The sequence below is a fragment of the Littorina saxatilis genome, linkage group LG4 (assembly GCF_037325665.1).
Source record: "Littorina saxatilis isolate snail1 linkage group LG4, US_GU_Lsax_2.0, whole genome shotgun sequence".
Taxonomy (NCBI): Eukaryota; Metazoa; Mollusca; class Gastropoda; order Littorinimorpha; family Littorinidae; genus Littorina; species Littorina saxatilis.
Genome location: NC_090248.1, coordinates 14,761,756 through 14,784,486, shown reverse-complemented (window position 1 = coordinate 14,784,486; position 22,731 = coordinate 14,761,756). Strand labels below are relative to the sequence as shown.

General features: G+C 40.3%; 1 protein-coding gene across 7 annotated transcripts in view; it reads right to left on the bottom strand.

The window, feature by feature from the left end:
• Positions 1–22,731, bottom strand: part of LOC138964055 (uncharacterized) — a 65,654-nt gene that overhangs the window by 22,751 nt on the left and 20,172 nt on the right. For 6 of the 7 annotated variants that reach the window (XM_070335941.1, XM_070335935.1, XM_070335942.1 and 3 more), the window contains exons 3-16: positions 22,215–22,376; positions 18,841–18,935; positions 17,279–17,471; positions 16,208–16,398; positions 15,513–15,566; positions 11,389–11,455; positions 7,966–8,180; positions 4,475–4,528; positions 4,093–4,159; positions 3,541–3,704; positions 2,322–2,375; positions 1,621–1,690; positions 862–1,031; positions 313–366 (exon numbers count right to left, since the gene is read on the bottom strand). In XM_070335941.1, coding sequence (XP_070192042.1) covers positions 313–366; positions 862–1,031; positions 1,621–1,690; positions 2,322–2,375; positions 3,541–3,704; positions 4,093–4,159; positions 4,475–4,528; positions 7,966–8,180; positions 11,389–11,455; positions 15,513–15,566; positions 16,208–16,398; positions 17,279–17,471; positions 18,841–18,935; positions 22,215–22,376 — 1,610 coding nt within the window. The remainder of the gene's footprint in view (positions 1–312; positions 367–861; positions 1,032–1,620; positions 1,691–2,321; positions 2,376–3,540; positions 3,705–4,092; positions 4,160–4,474; positions 4,529–7,965; positions 8,181–11,388; positions 11,456–15,512; positions 15,567–16,207; positions 16,399–17,278; positions 17,472–18,840; positions 18,936–22,214; positions 22,377–22,731) is intronic. The other variant, XM_070335936.1, reaches the window with a different exon arrangement.

The following is a 22,731-nucleotide window of genomic DNA, read 5'->3' as shown; positions in this document are numbered from 1 at the left end:
ATAGACGATTTGCACCTTCTTTAAATACACATACAAAAGAGTCAAGGAATAAAAATACTAACAACACACACACACACACACACACACACACACACACGCACGTACGCAATTACGCACACACACACACACACACACACGCACGTACGCAATTACGCACACACACACAATCACACACACACAATCACACACACATACACACACTCACAACACACACACACACACACACACACACACACACACACACACACACACACACACACACACACACATGAGATGGATGTGTTACGTGAATCATTAACAGGATGCACTCACCGTTACCGAATAATTCCCAGACGCCAGATCCTCAAAGGTGTAGCTGGTATTCTCCTGTTTGGGACACAACACAGAAGTTTCATATGGAAGTTCCTCAATCCCTCAATACAAAAAGTCTACATCAGCCTCGAACAAACCTTTGCCAACGAATTCCTGTCCCCTTTCCGAAATAATCATTGAAAAAAGAAAATCAACAACACCTAAAGACAAAAACAACATCCCAAGAAACAACAAAACAAACAAGCAAAAAGAGCAGCAACGATGCCGTGCGCGATATCATTCCGATACAACGATCGCGACTTATTGTGCTTTTGTTAGCAACCATTGCTAATATTTTACTGCTTTAAAAATCAAACAAATCGGAAAGGAAATTGTCAACCGGAGATTTGTAACGGTTGCGATAACGTTTGCTATTTTCCCGTATTAAAATATGTTCTTTTTATGCTGACTGGTTGGTCTCACCAAGTGACAAATACTTAGCAGAGCTGTTCTTCCTGAGTGTCATGCAATACTAGTCTTCTAACACTTAGCACTGTCGATTGAACTTACCATGGGCAATATTTTGAAAGCAGTTATCCTTGGTCCGATGTCCTCATACACTTTGACCTCGATTTTTTCAGCCCAACGGTTGACAGGATCGAAACTCACGTGCAGAGCTTGGTTGCCCGAGCAGCTGACATTTATTGTGGGGTGCCAGTCGTCGCACGATTTGATATCGTCTGAAAAAGCATGCCGAAATCGTGACTTATGCACTATTCACTTTCAACTAAGATGAACAATTCGTCTCATGGATGTACGCATATAATTTCAGCCACTCGTGACCAGCGAAGAAATCTTGATACACTCTACCTCAGAGGCTAGAATAAACCGTACCCCAATCCCATGCATTACAACTGATGATGAATGTGATTGGTGATTATAATTGGTAGTTGTCTGTTTATAGAGATCGTGAAATGCTACACGTTCTATGATCAACTATGCATTTTGTACAAGGCCTCTTTACGTGGACAAAAAACAAACAACACATGCAGAGCTATACAATATAACTCAAAACTAACGCCAGCTCTATTTTTTGGCCTACGCTTCTCTTCATCAATGCATATCCTGAAGAAGCGATACTATAGTTTTTAATGACATGCATAGATATAAACCTCGAAAGTAAAATCATTTTGTTTTGTCAGTGAATTCTGTCACCATAAGAAGAAGTAAAAGAAAACAACACCTAAGAACTAAGTAGCGGTTCGACATCAGAAGGTCTTCGAGATGTCTTTTTTCTGTTCATTGTTAATGTTCTTATCTTCAACTTACCTCCGATGACGACGACGGAGGATGATCTGACGGGCAGAGCCTTCGCACAAGCTTTAGATCGAGGGCTCAGCTGTAAACAAAATGTGGTGATGATGATAGATCTACTATGAATACACAATAATGAAACTACAAACAAACACCAAACAAACAAACAAAATAACAAACAACCAATCTGTTAGAAAATACCGACAACAGAATTACATTAAGTTTTGGATAAAAGGCATTCATTATCTATAATAGCTGTTGACAGTTCATGACAAAATAAACGCAGTAGTACCGCCTCTGCTTATTAAAATGTCGGATATGACGTCATCAACCGTTAAAACCGACAAAATGAAAATAACATTTGAGACACGCACACACACACACACACCCGCGAGAGAGAGAGAGAGAGAGAGAGAGAGAGAGAGAGAGAGAGAGAGAGAGAGAGAGAGAGAGAGAGAGAGAGAGAGCTTATTAAAATGTCGGATATGACGTCATCAACCGCTAAAACCGACAAAATGAAAATAACATTTGGGAGAGGCACACACACACACACACACCCCCACACACACAAACACCCGCGAGAGAGAGAGAGAGAGAGAGAGAGAGAGAGAGAGAGAGAGAGAGAGAGAGAGAGAGAGAGAGAGAGAGAGAGAGAGAGAGAGAGAGAGAGAGAGAGTACTATGAACTTATACTATGAATCATAGGAATGTACTCACCATTACCGAATAATTCCCAGACGCCAGATTCTCAAAGGTGCAGCTGGTATTCTCCTATTTGGGACAAAAATAGAACATTTGCGTTTCAGTTCTACATGTGTTTTGCTATTTTTGTTCTCTTTTGTTAATTCTTAGAAAACACTATTTGTAGACTAAGTTTATGTGGAGCGGTTCTCGGGATTTACAGAACAATTTGAGCTTTTCGGAAGAGAAGCCAAAATAACATGAGGAAACACATAAGGAACATTTTCTAACAACATTTATGATTCATACAGATCGCATTTAGCATACATTAACCATAAAAGCGCTTTGATGGTTTATTCTAGGCATTCACGATCACCGTCGTTCGCGTACTGTGTACCCCTACCAGAGTCTACTCTTGTTGTAATGATATTGTTTGGCTTTGACGAAACTGTATCTAATTCCTCAATTTCAGAAGAAATCTTCCTTTACTGCGAATAATATTCGCTACGCTCGAGGCAGCAGAGGTCAAGGGACACAACCCCCCCCCCCTGCTACTACACTTTTCAGTTATAATACGTTATTTCGATTGAATCTGCAAAATATAAATCCCGTTTTCGGACATCAAATCTCATATCATCAAAAGCAGTTCGTGCCGACACTCATTATTCAACTCTGGGAACACCACAGGGAAAGGAATGTTTCCCATCTCCGTCTTGCTTCACCTATATCCCGACTCCGTACTTTCAAATTTTCAGAACACCACCTAGCGCTATCTATAACGAGGCTGGGGTTCTGTGATCAGAAACTGGTGGTTTAGGGGAGGCGAAGAGGGCCTTAACTTTTCATTACGGATACAGCAAACAAGGCTGTCGTCCTAGAGAAACCGTAGAAATAGAACACAATGGTTTGTCCTGTTGTTGCGTTCGAGTGCTGAAATAATGTATGGTTTGTGTTCTGAGCTTGTAAGCATGAGTGTGTCAATATGGAAAAATTGTACTGACACAGTACCAGGTTTTACATGTTTGATTTTATTTTAGAAAACATTCACTCACACTGATTTGTAAAATTCAGCAGTTCTGACGCATTCTCGTGTTACTTCTTACTCGTTATACAGTATTACCTTTGTATTAGAATCTGGAAGAAAGGTGTAGATACACAGAGCCTCAACAGTAAGTGTTTTTGGGCTTCTAGTTAGGAGAGCCTTGCATCAAAGTTGGGATCCCCTCCCTTACTTTTACACTATCTCTGGACTTACCCATGGCAAAATTCTGCTAGCTTGTATCCAGAATCTCATGTCCTCAAACACGTCGACCTCTATTTCTTCAGCCAGAGGGTTGACAGGATCGAAGCTCACGTGCAGCGATCTTCTGTCTGGGCAGCTGACATCTATTCTGGGGTGCCAGTCTTCGCAGGGTATGTCTGAAAAAGCACAGCTGCTGCGTGATCAACAGTGTTATTCCGTGTGAACTAATACGTACAAGTCTATCTGTATGTGTTTACATGCATGGCAACTATTTGTTCGAATTAATGTTTTCCTCTTTTTGTGTGCGTGTGTTTTAAAACGTTTGTGAAACAATCTTTAAGTTGATACGGAGTGTTGGATTGTGTTTCAGCTTGAAAGCTTAAGACGGACTCAATTGTTGTATAATTCATTAGTTGAGTTCAACTCAGAAAAGCCACCTTAGAATCAGCAGATGTACCAGTACAAAAGCCACGATGTTGCTTCTAGAAACGACCACGCGTTAGACTGATGTCATGAAGCCTAAAACAAAGTACGCAAGTTACGTCCATTTTTATTTTTATTTACCTTTGATTTCTACGACTGCTGACCTCCAGGGCAAAACACCATGACAGGCGTTCGAGCGAGGACGCAGCTGCAAACAGAAATGTATCGATGAAAACAAAGTTACAGAGAGAGAGAACAGCTGCACGATAGAACACCGAGAATCGTTGATTACAGGGCGTTAACAACTAGAAATCAACAAAGTATGAAATATATACCGGTATAAACGATATGCAGCTTCTGTGAATATGGATAGAGAGTCAAGGAATAAAAATGGTACACACGCACACATACACACACACACAACACACACACAAACACACACACACACACACACACACACACACACACACACACACACACACACACACACACACACACACAGTGAAATAACAAGAGCACCAACCGTAACGGAGTAATTCCCTGTCTCCAGATCCCCAAAAGTGCACTTGGTAATATTCTGTTCAAAATCAACAGTATAATTTTATCATTAAAACAGCGATGGCCCTTCCTTTAGATGTACAAGACCAATCATCTAGGGGGAGTGAAAATATATTTTGACGAGCGGACCAAGACAGCGACTTACTTTGGAAATACAATGCACAACTGTGCTTTGTTACACTTCTTTTGTCCTTCCTGGGCAAAAAACAACAACAACAAAAACGTACACACACAAAAAAACAAGAACAAACAACAAAAACAAAACACATCAGCAGACTCAATCCAGTTCCCCCTATGTATGTCCTTCATTTTCCTGGTCAAAAGGAAAGACGCAAGGGCAGTAATGAAAGTCAACTTGAAAGATGAAAAAACAAAACAAAAACAAATAAAAACAAACAAAAAAGGCTCCACCTCCCGCTTGGCCTAGAGCCCCTTTCTCATGAACAGCAAGCGAGAAAGAAATACGATTAAGGGCAGCGGTCTCCGCCTCTTCTTTCGTGTGTTTACATCAAGAAGTTAGGAACAAAAGAAAGACGGAAAAGAGGAAAGAAGAAAAGAAAGGAGTTACATTTATTTTCCAACCAAAAAACAATGAAAGGAAACCAAGAGCAGCAGTCTCTGATTAACCCTCTGCCCGGTCTTCCTTTTCCTCACCAAGAAACACTGTAAGGTCGAAGACAACGAGAAGAAAGAAAACAAGTCGCGTAAGGCGAAAATACAACATTTAGTCAAGCTCAGTCGAACTCACAGAATGAAACTGAACGTAGTCCGCCGCTAGTGCAAAAGGCAGTGAAAGTGACGAGCCTGTTTGGCGCAGCAGCGGTTGCGCTGTGCTTCTTAGCACGCTTTACTGTACCTCTCTTCGTTTTAACTTTCTGAGCGTGTTTTTAATCCAAACATATCATATCATTATGTTTTTGGAATCAGGAACCGACAAGGAATAAGATGAAATAGTTTTTAAATCGATTTCGGAAATTTAATTTTGATCCTAATTTTTATATTTTTAATTTTCAGAGATTGTTTTTAATCCAAATATAACATATGTATAATTATGTTTTTGGAATCAGAAAATGACGAAGATTAAGATGAAATTGTTTTTGGATCGTTTAATAAAAAAATAATTTTAATTACAAGTTTCCGATTTTTAATGACCAAACTCACTCATTAGTTTTTAAGCCACCAACCTGAAATGCAATACCAAACCCCGGCCTTTGTCGAAAATTGCTTTGCCAAAATTTCAATCAATTTAATTGAAAAATGAGGGTGTGACAGTGCCGCCTCAACTTTTACAAAAAGCCGGATATGACGTCATCAAAGGTATTTATCGAAAAAAAGAAAAAAAAGTCCGGGTATATCATACCCAGGAACTCTCATGTCAAATTTCATAAAAATCGGCCCAGTAATTTAGTCTGAATCGCTCTACACACACACACAGACAGACAGACACACACACACACACACACATACACCACGACCCTCGTCTCGATTCCCCCCTCTATGTTAAAACATAAAATTTGACTAAATGTAACAAGTCGCGTAAGGCGAAAATACAATATTTAGTCAAGTAGCTGTCGAACTCACAGAATGAAACTGAACGCAACGCAACGCAGCAAGACCGTATACTCGTAGCATCGTCACTCCACCGCCCGTGACAAAGGCAGTGCCCGTGGAATTGACAAGAAGAGCGGGGTATTCGTTGCGCTGAGAAGGATAGCACGCTTTTCTGTACCTCTCTTCGTTTTAACTTTCTGAGCGTGTTTTTAATCCAAACATATCATATCTATATGTTTTTGGAATCAGGAACCGACAAGGAATAAGATGAAAGTGTTTTTAAATTGATTTCGAAAAAAAAAATTTTGATAATAATTTTTATATATTTAATTTTCAGAGCTTGGTTTTAATCCAAATATAACATATTTATATGTTTTTGGAATCAGCAAATGATGGAGAATAAGATAAACGTAAATTTGGATCGTTTTATAAATTTTTATTTAGTTTTACAATTTTCAGATTTTTAATGACCAAAGTCATTAATTAATTTTTAAGCCACCACACTGAAATGCAATACCGAAGTCCGGGCTTCGTCGAAGATTACTTGACCAAAATTTCAACCAATTTGGTTGAAACATGAGGGCGTGACAGTGCCGCCTCAACTTTCACGAAAAGCCGGATATGACGTCATCAAAGACATTTATCAAAAAAATGAAAAAAACGTTCGGGGATTTCATACCCAGGAACGCTCATGTCAAATTTCATAAAGATCGGTCCAGTAGTTTAGTCTGAATCGCTCTACACACACACACAGACAGACAGACAGACAGACAGACACACGCACATACACCACGACCCTCGTTTCGATTCCCCCTCGATGTTAAAATATTTAGTCAAAACTTGACTAAATATAAAAAGAAATCAAGAAAGAAAGAAAGAAAGAAAGACGCTAAGAATAAAAGAAGGAAATAAAGAAAGAAAGCAAGCAAGGAAAACAAGTCGCGTAAGGCGAAAATACAACATTTAGTCAAGTAGCTGTCGAACTCACAGAATGAAACTGAACGCAATGCAACGCAGCAAGACCGTATACTCGTAGCATCGTCAGTCCACCGCTCATGGCAAAGGCAGTGAAATTGACAAGAAGAGCGGGGTAGTAGTTGCGCTGAGAAGGATAGCACGCTTTTCATTTTTTCAATCCAAACATATCATATCTATATGTTTTTGGAATCAGGAACCGACAAGGAATAAGATGAAAGTGTTTTTAAATTGATTTCAAAAATTTAATTTTGATCATAATTTTTATATTTTTAATTTTCAGAGCTTGTTTTTAATCCAAATATAACATATTTATATGTTTTTGGAATCAGAAAATGATGGAGAATAAGATGAACGTAAATTTGGATCGTTTTATAAAAATTTTTTTTTTTTTTACAATTTTCATATTTTTAATGACCAAAGTCATTAATTAATTTTTAAGCCACCAAGCTGAAATGCAATACCGAAGTCCGGGCTTCGTCGGAGATTACTTGACCAAAATTTCAACCAATTTGGTTGAAAAATGAGAGCGTGACAGTGCCGCCTAAACTTTCACGAAAAGCCGGATATGACGTCATAAAAGACATTTATAAAAAAAATGAAAAAAACGTCTGAGGATATCATACCCAGGAACTCTCATGTCAAATTTCATAAAGATCGGTCCAGTAGTTTAGTCTGAATCGCTCTACACACACACACAGACAGACAGACAGACAGACAGACAGACAGACACACATACACCACGACCCTCGACCCCCTCTATGTTAAAACATTTAGTCAAAACTTGACTAAATGTAAAAACCACCAACCAACCAACCAACCAACCAACCAACCAGCCAACAGACCAACCAAACAACAGACCAACCAACCAACCAATCAACCAACCAGAAAGACCAGGCTCAACATGCATCGACCGAAAACATGACTCACCTTTGGCAAATATCTGGTCTGCTTGTGTCGCGGACTGATGCCTTCGTGCACTGCGATCTCAAACTCCTCGGCCAGAGGGTTGCCAGGAGCGAAACTCACGAGCAGTGTTTTGTTGCCCAGGCAGGTGACATTTATACTAGGGTGCCAGTCATTGCAGGTAGGAATACCACGATCTGAATTGGCATGGCTCATTTGTGACCCAGAATTCTCACCCACTGGCGCGGAAACGAAAAAGGACACACCATCCGGAAACAGTCATAAGCTAATGGATCAAGTCGTTAACAGAGTGTAGGACTCAATTTATTTTGTTTGTTTTCCAAAGAGGGGGACAAATACACACGTCAACCTTTTTTGGGGTAGGTAAATTGTACGAATGGGCCATTTGTGTGTTAATTACGTCGGCTTATACTGCCATTCGGGAGTTTGCCAAAGGATGCCGCTATCTATTGATTCCGGAAGCCGTCTTCATTTCCGTTTCCGCACAAATGAAATGGTCCCCATGCCACGTGGACAAGTCTTGTCTGCCCAGAAATGTGATTACAGGAGTCGTTTACTGTTGAAAGTTCATAAAGTCTTAATATGCGGTTGACGGTCTACCATTTTGTACTAAACTGGTTTGTGCACAAAACAAAACAAAACAAACAAAACAAAACAAAACAAAACAAAACATAACACAACAACAACAACAACAACAACAAAAGCCAAAGCAAACCGTAACAAAACCACACAAAGGAAACCAATACCAAGCTAAACAAAAGAGTAACAGACAAACAAAGCAAAAATATCAAAATCATGTGGAATAGTGAACTATAGGCGTACACGAATATTCATCGGTGATATGTGAGAAGCATAGCAGAAAAAACCTATCTTACCCGAAAGCAATAATTGTGCACACGCAAAACGCCCACTCAAAAAGGTTTAGACACTGCTGTGTTCCACATCATCGAAATATCTGGAGTTATTAATCATACTTCTTGACGAGAAAGAAGTATTTAACCTCCTGACACTAATTTGAAGAAGTACCAACGATACCCGGAATAATTTTCTAAATCACTTGATCATAAGCCATCAGCCATATAAAGTCGGAAAGTAAATTTTAAGAATCGTTTTTTAACAAATTAATTATTTACTGTTGGTGAATGTGGTTATAGAAACCTTTGTACTATTCTGGGTGTGTCATTCAATCAGATACCTTCTGAATGCAACTTCGTAAGTGGCTATATGTCTTTTTTCAATTATTTTCATGTCGTATTTGCCATCGGAAGGTACTTTTTTTCATTTTTCCGTGATGTGGAACAATGTACTGTTAGATCTAGTATATCTGAGCCTATGAAAACCAATACTAAATACGTAATAAATGCGCGTGAAAAAAGCGTTGTGTTTTTGGGAGGCTATACGTTGTTGACGCGTTACACCAATTTACGTACCCATACATTTGTTACGCCGGATTCTGTACCCAGAAGACGAGACCGATGTGCTATTATGCTGACCAAAATGTAGTTATTGACAAAAATCAGTAGGACAGTAAAGTTCAATTATAGTTGTAGGTATTTTCAGCACTCAAAAGCGGGGTTTGTTTGACATTTGGATCTGTGGTTTAGGTATATCACACAGGGGAACTTGATTTCGACGACGTGATGATGGTAGAGAAACAATGGAATCGAAATGAAGATATGCGGTCTTTGAGACTGACACCAAGAAGCATCGATTCTTTAGAGTATATGTAACTTTCAGGGGAAAGGGTGTAATGTGCCAATCCATAAGGAGGAAGTACAATAAGAAAAATGTAAGGGTACCAATGCGTTTATTATTACGGGTCCAAGACACGTTTAAATAGGAACTGCTTCGTGCACTAGCCTTTCACTGTGACCAGTTATTGAAAAGGGGTATGTGTGTGTGTGTGTGTGTGTGTGTGTGTGTGTGTGTGTGTGTGTGTGTGTGTGTGTGTGTGTGTGTGTGTGTGTGTGTGTGAGTGTATATGTGTTTGTGTGAGTGATAACTATTTCTATCCTTTGACTATGATGTCCTTGTTTTAAACGTGTTTTCTATAACGCTACATATTCCGTTGATTTCTTTTTAATTTAAATTTATCCCACATCATGCGTGTGTATGTTGTGTATGAGAGAGAGAGAGAGAGAGAGAGAGAGAGAGAGAGAGAGAGAGAGAGAGAGAGAGAGAGAGAGAGAGAGAGAGTGACACACACACACATACACACATACGCGAACGAACACAGACACACACACACGCACACACAGACACACACACACACACAGACGCACACACACACACACACAAACACAAATATACACACACATACGCGCGCGCACACGCACACACACACACACGCGCGCAAAAAAAGGATAGGGAAAGATGAGATAAGGCAAGAAGAATCTTTATTAACGAATGTAATTGTGAAAGCAAAGCAAATGGCCATTTACAACAGCTCTCGCCCTAATGAGGAACTGCACTGGCATTACATATAACAATATACAATTACAATGCATAGAATTATAAAAGTGTTTCAAACACAGAAGAAGATTGAGAAAAAAAGGTGTGTGTGTGTGTGTGTGTGTGTGTGTGTGTGTGTGTGTGTGTGTGTGTGTGTGTGTGTGTGTGTGATGGTGTACTTATTGGGTGGGTTGTGTGTGTGAGAAAGATAGAGATAGAGAGAGAGAGAGAGAGAGAGAGAGAGAGAGAGAGAGATAGAGATAGAGAGAGAGAGAGAGAGAGAGAGAGAGAGAGAGAGAGAGAGAGAGAGAGAGAGAGAGAGAGGAGCTAGTGGTCTCACATCAACTATTAATTGCCCTAAGATTGCACAGCAGTGAATATTCAAAATGTCCGAGTTAAAAACAATATGTCACTGGGCCCCGTAACAAATAAGTACACTTTCCTTCTGTCGGCCGTAAGAAGCGGATTCGGGGATCCGTAACACAATATGTACATACTCCTCACTCAACCATATTTTGTCTTTTGACAAGAGCCACACAAGTGTTCTGATAGCTGTTTGCATAATTATCATGCTTTACGACTGTACACTGTTTTGGTTTTTAAGAAGGCAATATACATAATTATTTGCTTACGAATTGGTCAACGCACAGAACTCACGAGTAAAAGCAAGCTAATTTTAATGTTCTGCTCTGCAAAACGTAATCTTGGCCTTAATTACAACTGTCAAAAGCTGTGATACTTATGTATTTTTGATGTTATCTTGTTACTTGCGACTGATGAGATTTCATTGAGGTCAGCACACCAATACGGCATGTCCAGTTTCTGGGTATAAAATCGGGTCTAACAATATTCAGGGTACCTTTACGGCGTAACGCGTCATCGCCACAGGTTATACGTGCATTTAATTGTAGGAAGCTGCAAGCATGGTGCTAGTTCATGAATTCTATTCCCGGTTTGTTTATTTGTTATATTTACCGTTAACGTGGATGATTTCCGATCGGAAGGGCAAAACACCGTAACAGTTTGGAGACCGTGGGCGCAGCTGCAAACAAATTGAGTTGACATCAACACAGGCGCACAATACACAACATCTTGACCTTTGAACCTAAGCAGTCTGTTTCGGTCTTCTGCTATTGTGTATTGTGCGCCTGTGTTTAGGATCAATAAATTGAGGTACTTGTACATGTTTAGTTTCGTCAATGATTAAACGTCAAATACCGTTCTATTTTGTAGTGTATGCACAAGGGTAAAAAAAACGATCCGATTATTTTATTTGGTATCACAGACTGATAATGATTAGTCATTGCAGGTGTTATTTGTTGTTTTAAGAGGGAGACAATGACAATGACAATGACAATGACAAATTCTTTATTAACGAGGGTAATGGCATAAGCAAACAGGTGCTTTTTTTCATCCAGCCCTCGCCCATGGGAGGGTTTAATCTAATGATAATACGTTTTAAAAATGTTGGAATATCAATTAAAGAAGTAATAAACACAAACGACCAACAAGCAAACGATTAACAGACTAAACAAACAAACAAAAATTTACATACAAACGAACATGACATATTATTGTCAAAGGTATAATGAAAACTGTTTCAAGCAACAAAAAAAGTGTGAAACTTCGAGGGAAGAAAAAATCCGTGAAACTGAGGAGTCAATGAAGCAACTACGTTGCAAGTAATAGGAATGTAGCATCGTTACATAAGTCATGTTATGAAATTAATTAGGTACATTTATCTACTGAAACGTGTAAAAGGTACAAATAAGGCATCAACAATATAAACATGTTCAGGCTAAGTGAGAACGAAATGTGCCATATATAAGGAATGAGAAATATCTGTCTTTAAAAGTCTTGGCATTGACAGAATGTTTGAGACCGCTTGGAAGTGAATTCCAAAGATTAGTCCCCGAAAAGAGTAGGCTGGACTTAAAAAGATCTATACGAGGCCGAGGAGCATACATTTTTGTCGGGTCTCTTAAATTGTGGGAAGTGAATTGAGAAGAAAGAGGTGCAGGCGCTCTTCCAATTATGAGTTTATGCATCAAAACGCCTTTATTGTACATGAGTCTTGATTTAGGAGGAAGAATGTTTAAAAGTTTATAGTCTTCGTTGGAAACCGAGACTTGTAATAAAATAACTTTGATTGCTCTTTTATGTATACTAAATAAAGGTTTCAGATTTTTTTCACTCGCACAATCCCATAGTGTTGACGCATAATCAATGATCGATTGAATGTGAGCGTCAAAGAAAAGTTGCCTGCCATGCCTGTTCAAGAAGTGTTTTATTCTGGACAACAAGTAAAGCCTCTTGGAGAGTATTTTACAAACTCCTGTTACGTGATCAGTCCACGATAAATCGTTATCAAGAATAACACCAAGAACTTTGTGTTTATTAACTTCTTCAACAATGTGATTATCAATCGTTAAAGGTGGAAGTTTAGATTTTAAGTTTTGGCGTTTTTGTCTGGTGGTAATAAGCATGCTTTTTGTTTTGTCTGGATTAAGAGCCATGTGGTTTAATTCGGTCCACGCTAAAAGCTCGTTAACACTTTCTTGAAGTTGTTTTGACAATACCTTCACATTTGAGTGGGAATTGTGAATAGTGGTATCATCAGCGAAGAGTTCACAGTTACTGCTTATGTGTAAGGGAAGGTCATTAATGTAAATCGTAAAGAGAAGAGGGCCGAGTACAGATCCCTGAGGAATGCCATAACCTACCGACTGCATGCCAGACATAGAGCCGTTGGCGCACACAGCTTGTACTCGATCAGAAACAAAAGACTTGATTAACGATATTGTATCATTTCTAAGGCCGTACAGCGCGAGTTTCCTAAGAAGTAGGCCATGATGAATCACATCAAATGCTTTAGCAAAGTCAACGAAGAGAGCAGCACATAATTTGTCTTCGTTGATCTTGATCAACCACTGATCAACTAAAGAAACAAGTGCTGTGTGGCATGAATGATGAGTTCTGAACCCGGACTGATTTGGGTGAAATAAAGCATTTTCGTTAAAATGTGACAGAATAAACTTGTTGATATGTTGTTCCAACGAATTGATAAAACCGATAAAATAGATATTGGCCTGTAATTGGAGGGTTCTGTTTTAGCCCCTGACTTAAAAAGTGAATAACTTTAGCCTGCTTTAACACTACTGGAAAATAACACTTGTCTATACAGAGATTATACAGGTAAGTTAAAGAATCAGCAAGTACAGGGGCTGCTAATTTAAGAATCTTCCCGTCCAGACCGTCAATTCCACGGGTTACTGTTTGCTTGAGGTGCATGAGTGCATTACATACTTCTGTTACAGTAATAAATGGAATGTTTAATTGCGACATTATATTTTTAGATTCACAAAAATCTGTCAGAACCTTCAAATCATTTAAATGAGTTTTGTCTTCGGGAACGACTTTCTCAGCTATGTTAGAAAAATGTTTATTCAGTTCCTCGGAGGATATGTCTTTAACGACAGAGCATTTGGATGTTGATTGTTTATTTGTTAACTCATTTATTGCCTTCCACACTGACTTAGAATTTTGTTTTGATGATGTAAGTTCCTGAAAATACTTTTTCTTTTTCCATCGCTTCATAGATGTAACTTTGTTTCTCTGATCTCTATACTCATTTTCCAGCCCTCTTTTTTTCAAAATATCGCGATAATCAGGAGAGAGAGAGAAAGAGAGAGAGAGAGAGCGAGAGAGAGAGAGAGAGAGAGAGAGAGAGAGAGAGAGAGAGAGAGAGAGAGAGAGAGAGAGAGAGAGAGAGAGAGAGAGAGAGAGAGAGAGAGTGAATGGGGGGAGATGATCAGTAATAACATAGACCTATATAGCTATTCTGATGGACACGTGGGGGAATTCGGGGGCTGTGATTGGATGGTCTCTTCCGATCATCAAAGCATAATGCTACGGAAGTCGGCCATTTTTGCCAATATCCAAAAGCATATTGGCAATAACAAAGACGCATGGTTCCGGTTTACCCATCTGTACCACACGATGTTTCACTGATCGACAACAGCATACACTGACAACTTGAAATTCTTCTCGGGAATGTTTTTCAGCTTTACAAATGTCGATAGCATACCCTTTTCTGCTAACTTCCCGATGAAACAGGACTAAACCAATTATTTTCTGTCCCTAAACACCACAAAATGCCCAAAGTCGAAAGATGTAGTACAAACAGGGGAGTAAAACGGAACAGCCGTTTTTGTGTGCCTGTGTGAGCTCAGTTCACAGTTGCCGACTGACTCAAACTTTCGCATTCGGCTTTTCTTATCTCGTAACTCCACACTAAATACCCCACTTCCCCTCTGAAGTATTGATGTACAACCCATGGCACTAACATTCATGTAGTCGTTTATAACTGAGGTTGAAAAATTCGCTTCATGACGAGACAAGTATAAATGCCATTCACCCAAACTGAAAACTTCGCTGCCGTCTGCTCGCGTTGTACGGATTAGCTGTTCTCTTCTCCTCCCCTTGTTGCATCCTAGTTCTTCAGTTGTTTCTAGTTTTCCGTTGATGTTGTGTTTTGGTCAACGTCATAAGTAGTCTTGTTCAAAATTAAAAAAACTCAAACTTCTTTTTGTTGTATACGAATGAACTAATAAAAAGCTGTTTAACAGCTGTGTTGTCAAATCGAGTTTTTTTTCCAAAGTCAGTGTGGCGCCTGCGCAAAACTAATGCGCATAAGAAACGGCGTCTGCTATCAAAACCTGAGATCAACGCACCGACGCAAAAACTGTCATTTTGTAAGTTTGGAACAACAAATAAAGGTCAGAACAGCTATATAATCGCAATTGTATGTTCAGCGTAGCAATAGGGTCCGATATTTAGACTCGAACAAGTATAATGCGACTCGTCTTCGACTCGTCGGCATTATACTTGTCTCGTCTAAATATCGGACCCTATTGCTACGCTGAAAACACAATAGCTGTTAATATTAATCACTTTTTCTCAACGTCGCCTGAACGTGAATTGAAAAACTAGTGCAGTTTAATTTTCTCAGCCCTCTCCCCAAACGTCCACATGCAAGCACAGTCACATATACAACGGAGGGTTTCCAATCAGATTCAGAAAGAGTGGAGAGAACTTACCGTTACTGAGTAATTCCCAGACTGGAGATTCTCAAAGGTGCAGCTGGTATTTCCCTGTTCGAAACACAAAACAGACGCGGTTTACATTATCATTCTATACGCCTCTTTTTATTCAACGCGCATGTCGATGTAATGGAGGTACACGTTATATAACACATTTGCAAGAAGAAATACTGCATTTGTCATTTTCTTGTTCTTGTGTAGCGTTTGATCAGTTTGATTATATCATGAAGTCTCGTTTTGTGATGCATTTTCAATTGATCAAAACCGTACAAAGGAATGTGAAGTAGGAATGGCAACATGTGCTTCATGCAAAGCCGTTTGCCGGACATGAAAACAATCAACATTTACGCTGCAAGAAAAGTCAATGATGGTATAGCCAGGTTGCTTGATTGACCCTTCTCACCTGAGTGCATTCTCTCTCTCCTCTTTTTGTGAAAACAGACAGGCAGACAGACGGCCAGCGAGGTAGACAGACACACACAAAGACAGACAAGCAGACAGACAGACACACAGCCGCAGGCAGACAGACAGACAGACAGACAGACAGACAGACAGACAGACAGACACACACACACACACACACACACACACACACACACACACACACACACACACACACACACACACACACACACATACAGACACAACAAAAAACAACATCATCAATATCAAAAGCACATGTTTTGCTGTACCTGGATATACTTTGTGTCCATTTGCCTTGGGCTGATTCCTTCGTGCAATCCAACCTCAATTGTTTCAGCTAATGGGTTCTCAGGACCGAATTCCACTAACAGTTTTCCTTCGCCAGCGCACTCGGTTTTAATGCTGGGTGACCATTCATCGCAGGATGAGATTTCAGGATTTCGTGTTCTTGGAGAGGAACCTGAAAAAAAGATTGGTATGCTTGTGAATGCGATTCGAGTGCATTTGTGCGATGGCAGAGAACGCCTCCTGGGATGGAATAATGACAGACAGTTTAAGGAGCAACAAGTTCTTGATGGGCCGGAGAGAGACAGCAGAGTGCACCCCCCCTCCTTATTTCCATGAATGAAAGTAACCAATTGTGGATATCAATAATAATAATAATAATAAAACATTCTTTTATAGCGCTGTTCACCGCCAAATGACAGTCTCATGGCGCTTTGCTTCAGGATAGACCTGACCTTTTTAGCGTATTACCGGTTAATGTGCGTTGAAGACTTAGAGGCCTATGATGACGTTAATGGGGTCAAATGCACACAAAAACACACACACACAAAACAATTGTCTAAATTACAACACAGCGTATTTCCGTTGAACTTTGTTGGGTCCAATTCGCCACTAGAACACTTCCCAAATTGGCTTCTTAGATAGTACACCTTTAAATAGAAAGTAGTCTGCCTGCTGGCCCTCCGCGTATTTGTTAAAAACTTTCTTGTGCCATCACTGGGAAATTCGGGTTGCTTCCTCCCAGTGGAAAGCTAGCAGCAACAGAGTCGCGCTACCAAGGAGTATGCGTGTTTAGGTATAATCAGCCACCTGCACTTATGGCAGAATGACCGAGGTCTTTTACGTTCCACAATAGTGACACGGGGGCTAAACATGAATACCGTCTCTGAATGTGCACATAAAGTTGACACGTGTCCGTCCCGGCCCGGATTGGAACCTGCGACCCTAGGATCACAAGTCCAGTGCTCTCCCAACTGAGTGAGCTGCCAGTACTTGTCACAATATAGGCCAATTAGGCTTCAGAGGACGTAAACCTCCAATGGTCAGTCAGTCACCTTGGTATCCCTTGATGCTTCTCTTCCTCCTTGCCGACGCTTTGAGTCGGAAGTACTTCTGGCCCCCGCGACGTTTCCGCCGGCCGCCATTTCTGGACTTTTTGGCGGCAAACCTGTAGAGAAGGTTGACGGACACCCGCCGAGGTCTTCTCTTGGAGAAGTTGGCCACGCAGCTCACTTTCCTCTGACATTTCTGCAACGAAACGTGCGTACACTTGTTAATGGTTTGACCATGGAATTGTGTATTCAGTAATACCATTTTACATGGATACACGCACGCACACACACACACACACACACACACACACACACACACACACACACACACACACACACACACACATACACACACACACGCGCGCGCTCGCACGCTCAAACGCAGACATAATGTATCCCCTTCTCTCTCTGCCCTCCCTCTCCTACCATCTGTCTCTCTCGTGCTCTTTGCACTTACTTTCGAATAATTTCATTTGCATGAATTAAGAAGTTTTGGAACGTAACCAACATATTTTAATTAAGATCAAATGAAAGAAAATAATGTTGGGAAAACAAATAAAAAACAAAAACAAAACGTATAGTGGCTTTTCTCTTCAGAAACTGGTCTGTTGGGGGAGATTAAAAAATGTCACCGGAATCTGAGATCTGCTGACCTTTTGCCGACGGTACAAACTCGTCCAAAAATGTGGAAAGTGTTCTGCCTTTGAACCCTTACCCACTCCCCTCGACCCACACCCACCCACCCCCCGAACCTTAATTTTTTCAGATATTTATTAGTTCTGTGTATTTAAACATGAGAACTTACATCTAAACAAACACGCCTACACTATAAAGAAATGACTTTTGAAACTGGAAAAGACTGCTGGTCCAGTTCGACAGTTTCTGCCGTTAAAGTTCATATTTCGTCAGTTCTTGAAAGTGGTATAACCACTGAGTTATATATAACTCATTTGGCATAACCCGTGTGTTATAAATGGATGATTCCGCCTTACACTGCAACAACCTGATATCTAATGAACGCTTTAGTTTCGGGAGAAATAACAAATTTCGATGGGCAGACAGTATCACTTTTGGAACGAAGGGTAGCAGACGACAACTTGTGTTTGAAAGAGGTCAGGTTTTGGAGTAACGCCCCCGCATTGTCCCACATTTTCCGTCTAAGAGCGAAACAAGAGTGGTTAAAAAGCGACAAGGAAAAAAGTTGCGCGCGTTTGTTTCAGAACTTAGCAGGGTCGGATATCGTCCTATGCAATTACAAGGTTAAATTATCCGCATCGCAGCACGTGAAATGGTCACTTGACACTTTAATCATCTTTTGTTTAGTCTGCTCAGTGTGTCGTCTGCTTCAGTGGGTTTAACAGATGAACAAAAAGAAAATGTTTAGGTAAGGGGAAAAATGCAGGTCATTAGGCTAACGTGGAGAGAGAGAGAGAGAGAGAGAGAGAGAGAGAGAGAGAGAGAGAGAGAGAGAGAGAGAGAGAGAGAGAGAGAGAGAGAGAGAGAGAGAGAGAGAGAGAGAGATGTAAACACGCAAATGTATTTCAAAACTAAAGGTGTAGGTTTACCTTGGAGCCATTGGGTAACACCACGAAGCAAGCGCCTCGCTGGGCTGTGCGGGTCTTGCTCTTCTTTTGTGGCTTGGTGAAGTGGAGATAGAAATCTGCAAAATGATACACGATTCGGCATTGTACAGGACGCTGTTTTTATGCCCCTTAACTTTGGTGATACCATGTTAAGCTGATCTATTCAGAATGGCAGACAAACAGGCAGACAAAAACACACACGCATAGAAAGACAGACTGACAGACAAAAGGACACGCATGTTAGCACGCAAGCACGCACACACGCAAGTACGCACACACGCACGTACGCATGCACGCACGCAGGCACGAACGCACACAAGCACTCGCAAACACACACACACACACACACACACACAGGCACGCACACACGCACGCACGCACGTATGCACGCACATACACAAACATTTGTCTTTACAAATATCCACTTCGTGTCTGATAAACCCTTTACTGTGTTTTTATGACAATTAAATGAGTTCTGAGTTCTGAGTTCTGAGTTCTTCAAACACGCAAATTCACGCACGCACGCACGCACGCACACACGGACATACACACACACACACACACACACACACACACACACACACACACACACACACACACACACACACACACACACACAGAGTAGTTTTACATGATACGCACACACTAAAGACGCTGTATTTTTTAACATAGAGAGAAAACAATGTAACTTCGTAGTTATGCAAATCCAAGAGTGAGTTGAAATTCAACTTGAATGCAAATGTCACCTTTCCACGAGAGGAGGGCAGGGGTGTGTGTATAGGGGGAGGGGTGGTTGAGTGGGTGACGGGATGAGAACGGAATAAAGCGCGAGATTAAATTTGAAAAATACACACGCTAGAAATGTAACATTTCCCGCCGGTTCAAGTTTCATGACTGTACCCGCGACTTTAGGCTCATATGCTGTTTTTACATTTAGTCAAGTTTTGACTAAATGTTTTAACATAGAGGGGGAATCGAGACGAGGGTCGTGGTGTATGTGTGTGTGTGTGTGTGTGTCTGTCTGTCTGTCTGTCTGTGCGTGTGTGTGTGTAGAGCGATTCAGACCAAACTACTGGACCGATCTTTATGAAATTTGACATGAGAGTTCCTGGGAATGATATCCCCGGACGTTTATTTCTTTTTTTCGATAAATACCTTTGATGAAGTCATATCCGGCTTTTTGTAAAAGTTCAGGCGGCACTGTCACACCCTCATTTTTCAATCAAATTGATTGAAATTTTGGCCAAGCAATCTTCGACAAAGGCCGGACTTCGGTATTGCATTTAAGCTTTGTGGCTTAAAAATTAATTAATGACTTTGGTCATTAAAAATCTGAAAATTGTAAAAAAAATTTATTTTTTATTTTTTATAAAACGATCCAAATTTACGTTCATCTTATTCTTCATCATTTTCTGATTTCCAAAAACATATAAATATGTTATATTTGGATTAAAAACAAGCTCTGAAAATTAAAAATATAAAAATTATGATCAAAATTAAATTTTCGAAATCAATTTAAAAACACTTTCATCTTAATCCTTGTGGATTCCTGATTCCAAAAACATATAGATATGATATGTTTGGATTAAAAACACGCTCGGAAAGTTAAAACGAAGAGAGGTACAGAAAAGCGTGCTATCCTTCTCAGCGCAACTACTACCCCGCTCTTCTTGTCAATTTCACTGCCTTTGCCTGACGGGCGCTGTGGCGTGGTGGTAAGACGTCGGCCTCCAAAGCGGAAGGTCGAGGGTTCGAATCCCGGTCGCGGCCGCCTGGTGGGTTAAGTGTGGAGATTTTTCTGATCTCCCAGGTCAACTTATGTGCAGACCTGCTAGTGGCTTATCCCCCTTCGTGTGTATACGCAAGCACAAGACCAAGTGCGCACGAAAAAGATCCTGTAATCCATGTCAGAGTTCGGTGGGTTATAGAAACACGAAAATACCCAGCATGCTTCCTCCGAAAGCGGCGTATGGCTGCCTAAATGGCGGGGTAAAAACGGTCATACACGTAAAATTCCACTCGTGCAAAAACACGAGTGTACGTGGGAGTTTCAGCCCACGAACGCAGAAGAAGAAGAAGAAGACTGCCTCTGCCACGAGCGGTGGACTTACGATGCTACGAGTATACGGTCTTGCTGAAAAAATATTGCATCGCGTTCAGTTTCATTCTGTGAGTTCGACAGCATGACTAAATGTTGTATTTTCTCCTTACGCGACTTGTTTTTGTTTTTTGATTTAACGGGACCGAGAGTTCTGTTGCAGGAAGATAATACCATATTCCATGATTGACTCCGGTAAGATTATGTAAGGGTAGGATAGTACTTGGCAAGGAAAGTGGTAGGGGGATTGCTTCAGTTTCCTGATCCCACACCCTCTGCGTTTGTGTGTGTGTGTGTGTGTGTGTGTGTGAGTGTGTGTGTATGTGTGTGTGTGTGTATGTGTGTGTGTGTGTGTGTATGTGTGTGTGTGTGTGTGTGTGTGTGTGGGTGTGTGTGTGATAGCCAAAGGTGTATCTGGGGACACAGCTCTTTAGTGTCAATAATCTCAACCCGTCTCTTTACACTCTCTTAGAAGAAGAGTGTCGCTTCTTAGACACTCCATTCTTCAATAATACTCAATAATACAATATCATTTCAATAATATAATATCATTTCTACGGAAAATTTAAAAAAACATGTTAATAGTCCAAAGAAATTTTGTTGGAAGGAAAGTCCCTTTAAAGGTATTTATCCTTACCGATATATGCGCGTGAAGAACATGAGGAAAATGGAAATACAACTTGACACTGCGGGGCGAGGAAAGTGTGTCACATTTTCCTCATTTCGGCCTGTCCCGGTCACACTTTTTCCTCTGACCCCTATTAAGAGCAGGCATGAGAGTCGAGTTGGAGTGATGGATGGGGGAGGGGGGTGGTGTGGTCACTGGTAAACATTTTTAGTTTTTATACAGATACAGAATATTCTTGAGGGAATGCTGTAGAATAAATCCAGATGAAAAGGACATAGCGAGCCTTGTGCAAGTGGCTATACTGCGCATAGTGAAAGCTCCCTCGTGTTTACCGTTGTACCAGGGACGCCGGGTTTGGGAGTAGAACTAGATGCGTGTGAGCGAGGCCGTTTTTGGTAGTGTGTCGGACCCAACAACTGAAGGTCTTCGAATCATGCTAAACTCAACATTTGTATTTTATTTTATATTTTCCCTTAAGTTAATGTATTAAAATCAGATTGAAAAAAAAAGAGGCAATTTTGTTTAAAATGTGCAAGTGTCATGAGTCTTACATCCTGTAATGTGTACGTACTGTAGGGCTGCATTCGTTTTCCTTACACTTTTCCTCTTTATCCAAATAAAAGATCTCACCTGTAACCTTTGCCCGCTTTTTCTTTGGAATGTACTTCAAGTTCCAGTTGATGAACATTCGACTGTTGTCCACAGATCGCCGAACCCTCACTCTCAGTGGATAGCCTTTTTCGTTAGCACTTGGTAGACCACGTGGGCCTCTATATGGCACGTTAGTACAATCTGTCCAATGAGAAAACGGGAAAAGTGACCTGATTTGCCCAAATATGCACGAAGGTTTCTATATTGACGGCGTGAATCCCGTCAGGCATAACTGTAACTAGTATGTAGTGTTTTGAAAAGTAAGAGTACATAAATCAATAAATGCATGAAGAAATACATGAACGACTAATCAATCAGTAAATCAATCAATCAATTAATCAATAAATAAGAAAATATTTATTAAGAAAAATGGACAAATAGATAAATCAATGAATGAATGAATAGATAAAGAAAAAGAATAAGATACGCAAACAAACAAACAAACAAATACATTATTTAGTAAATACATGCGGAAAGGGATGTTGAACTTAGTAAA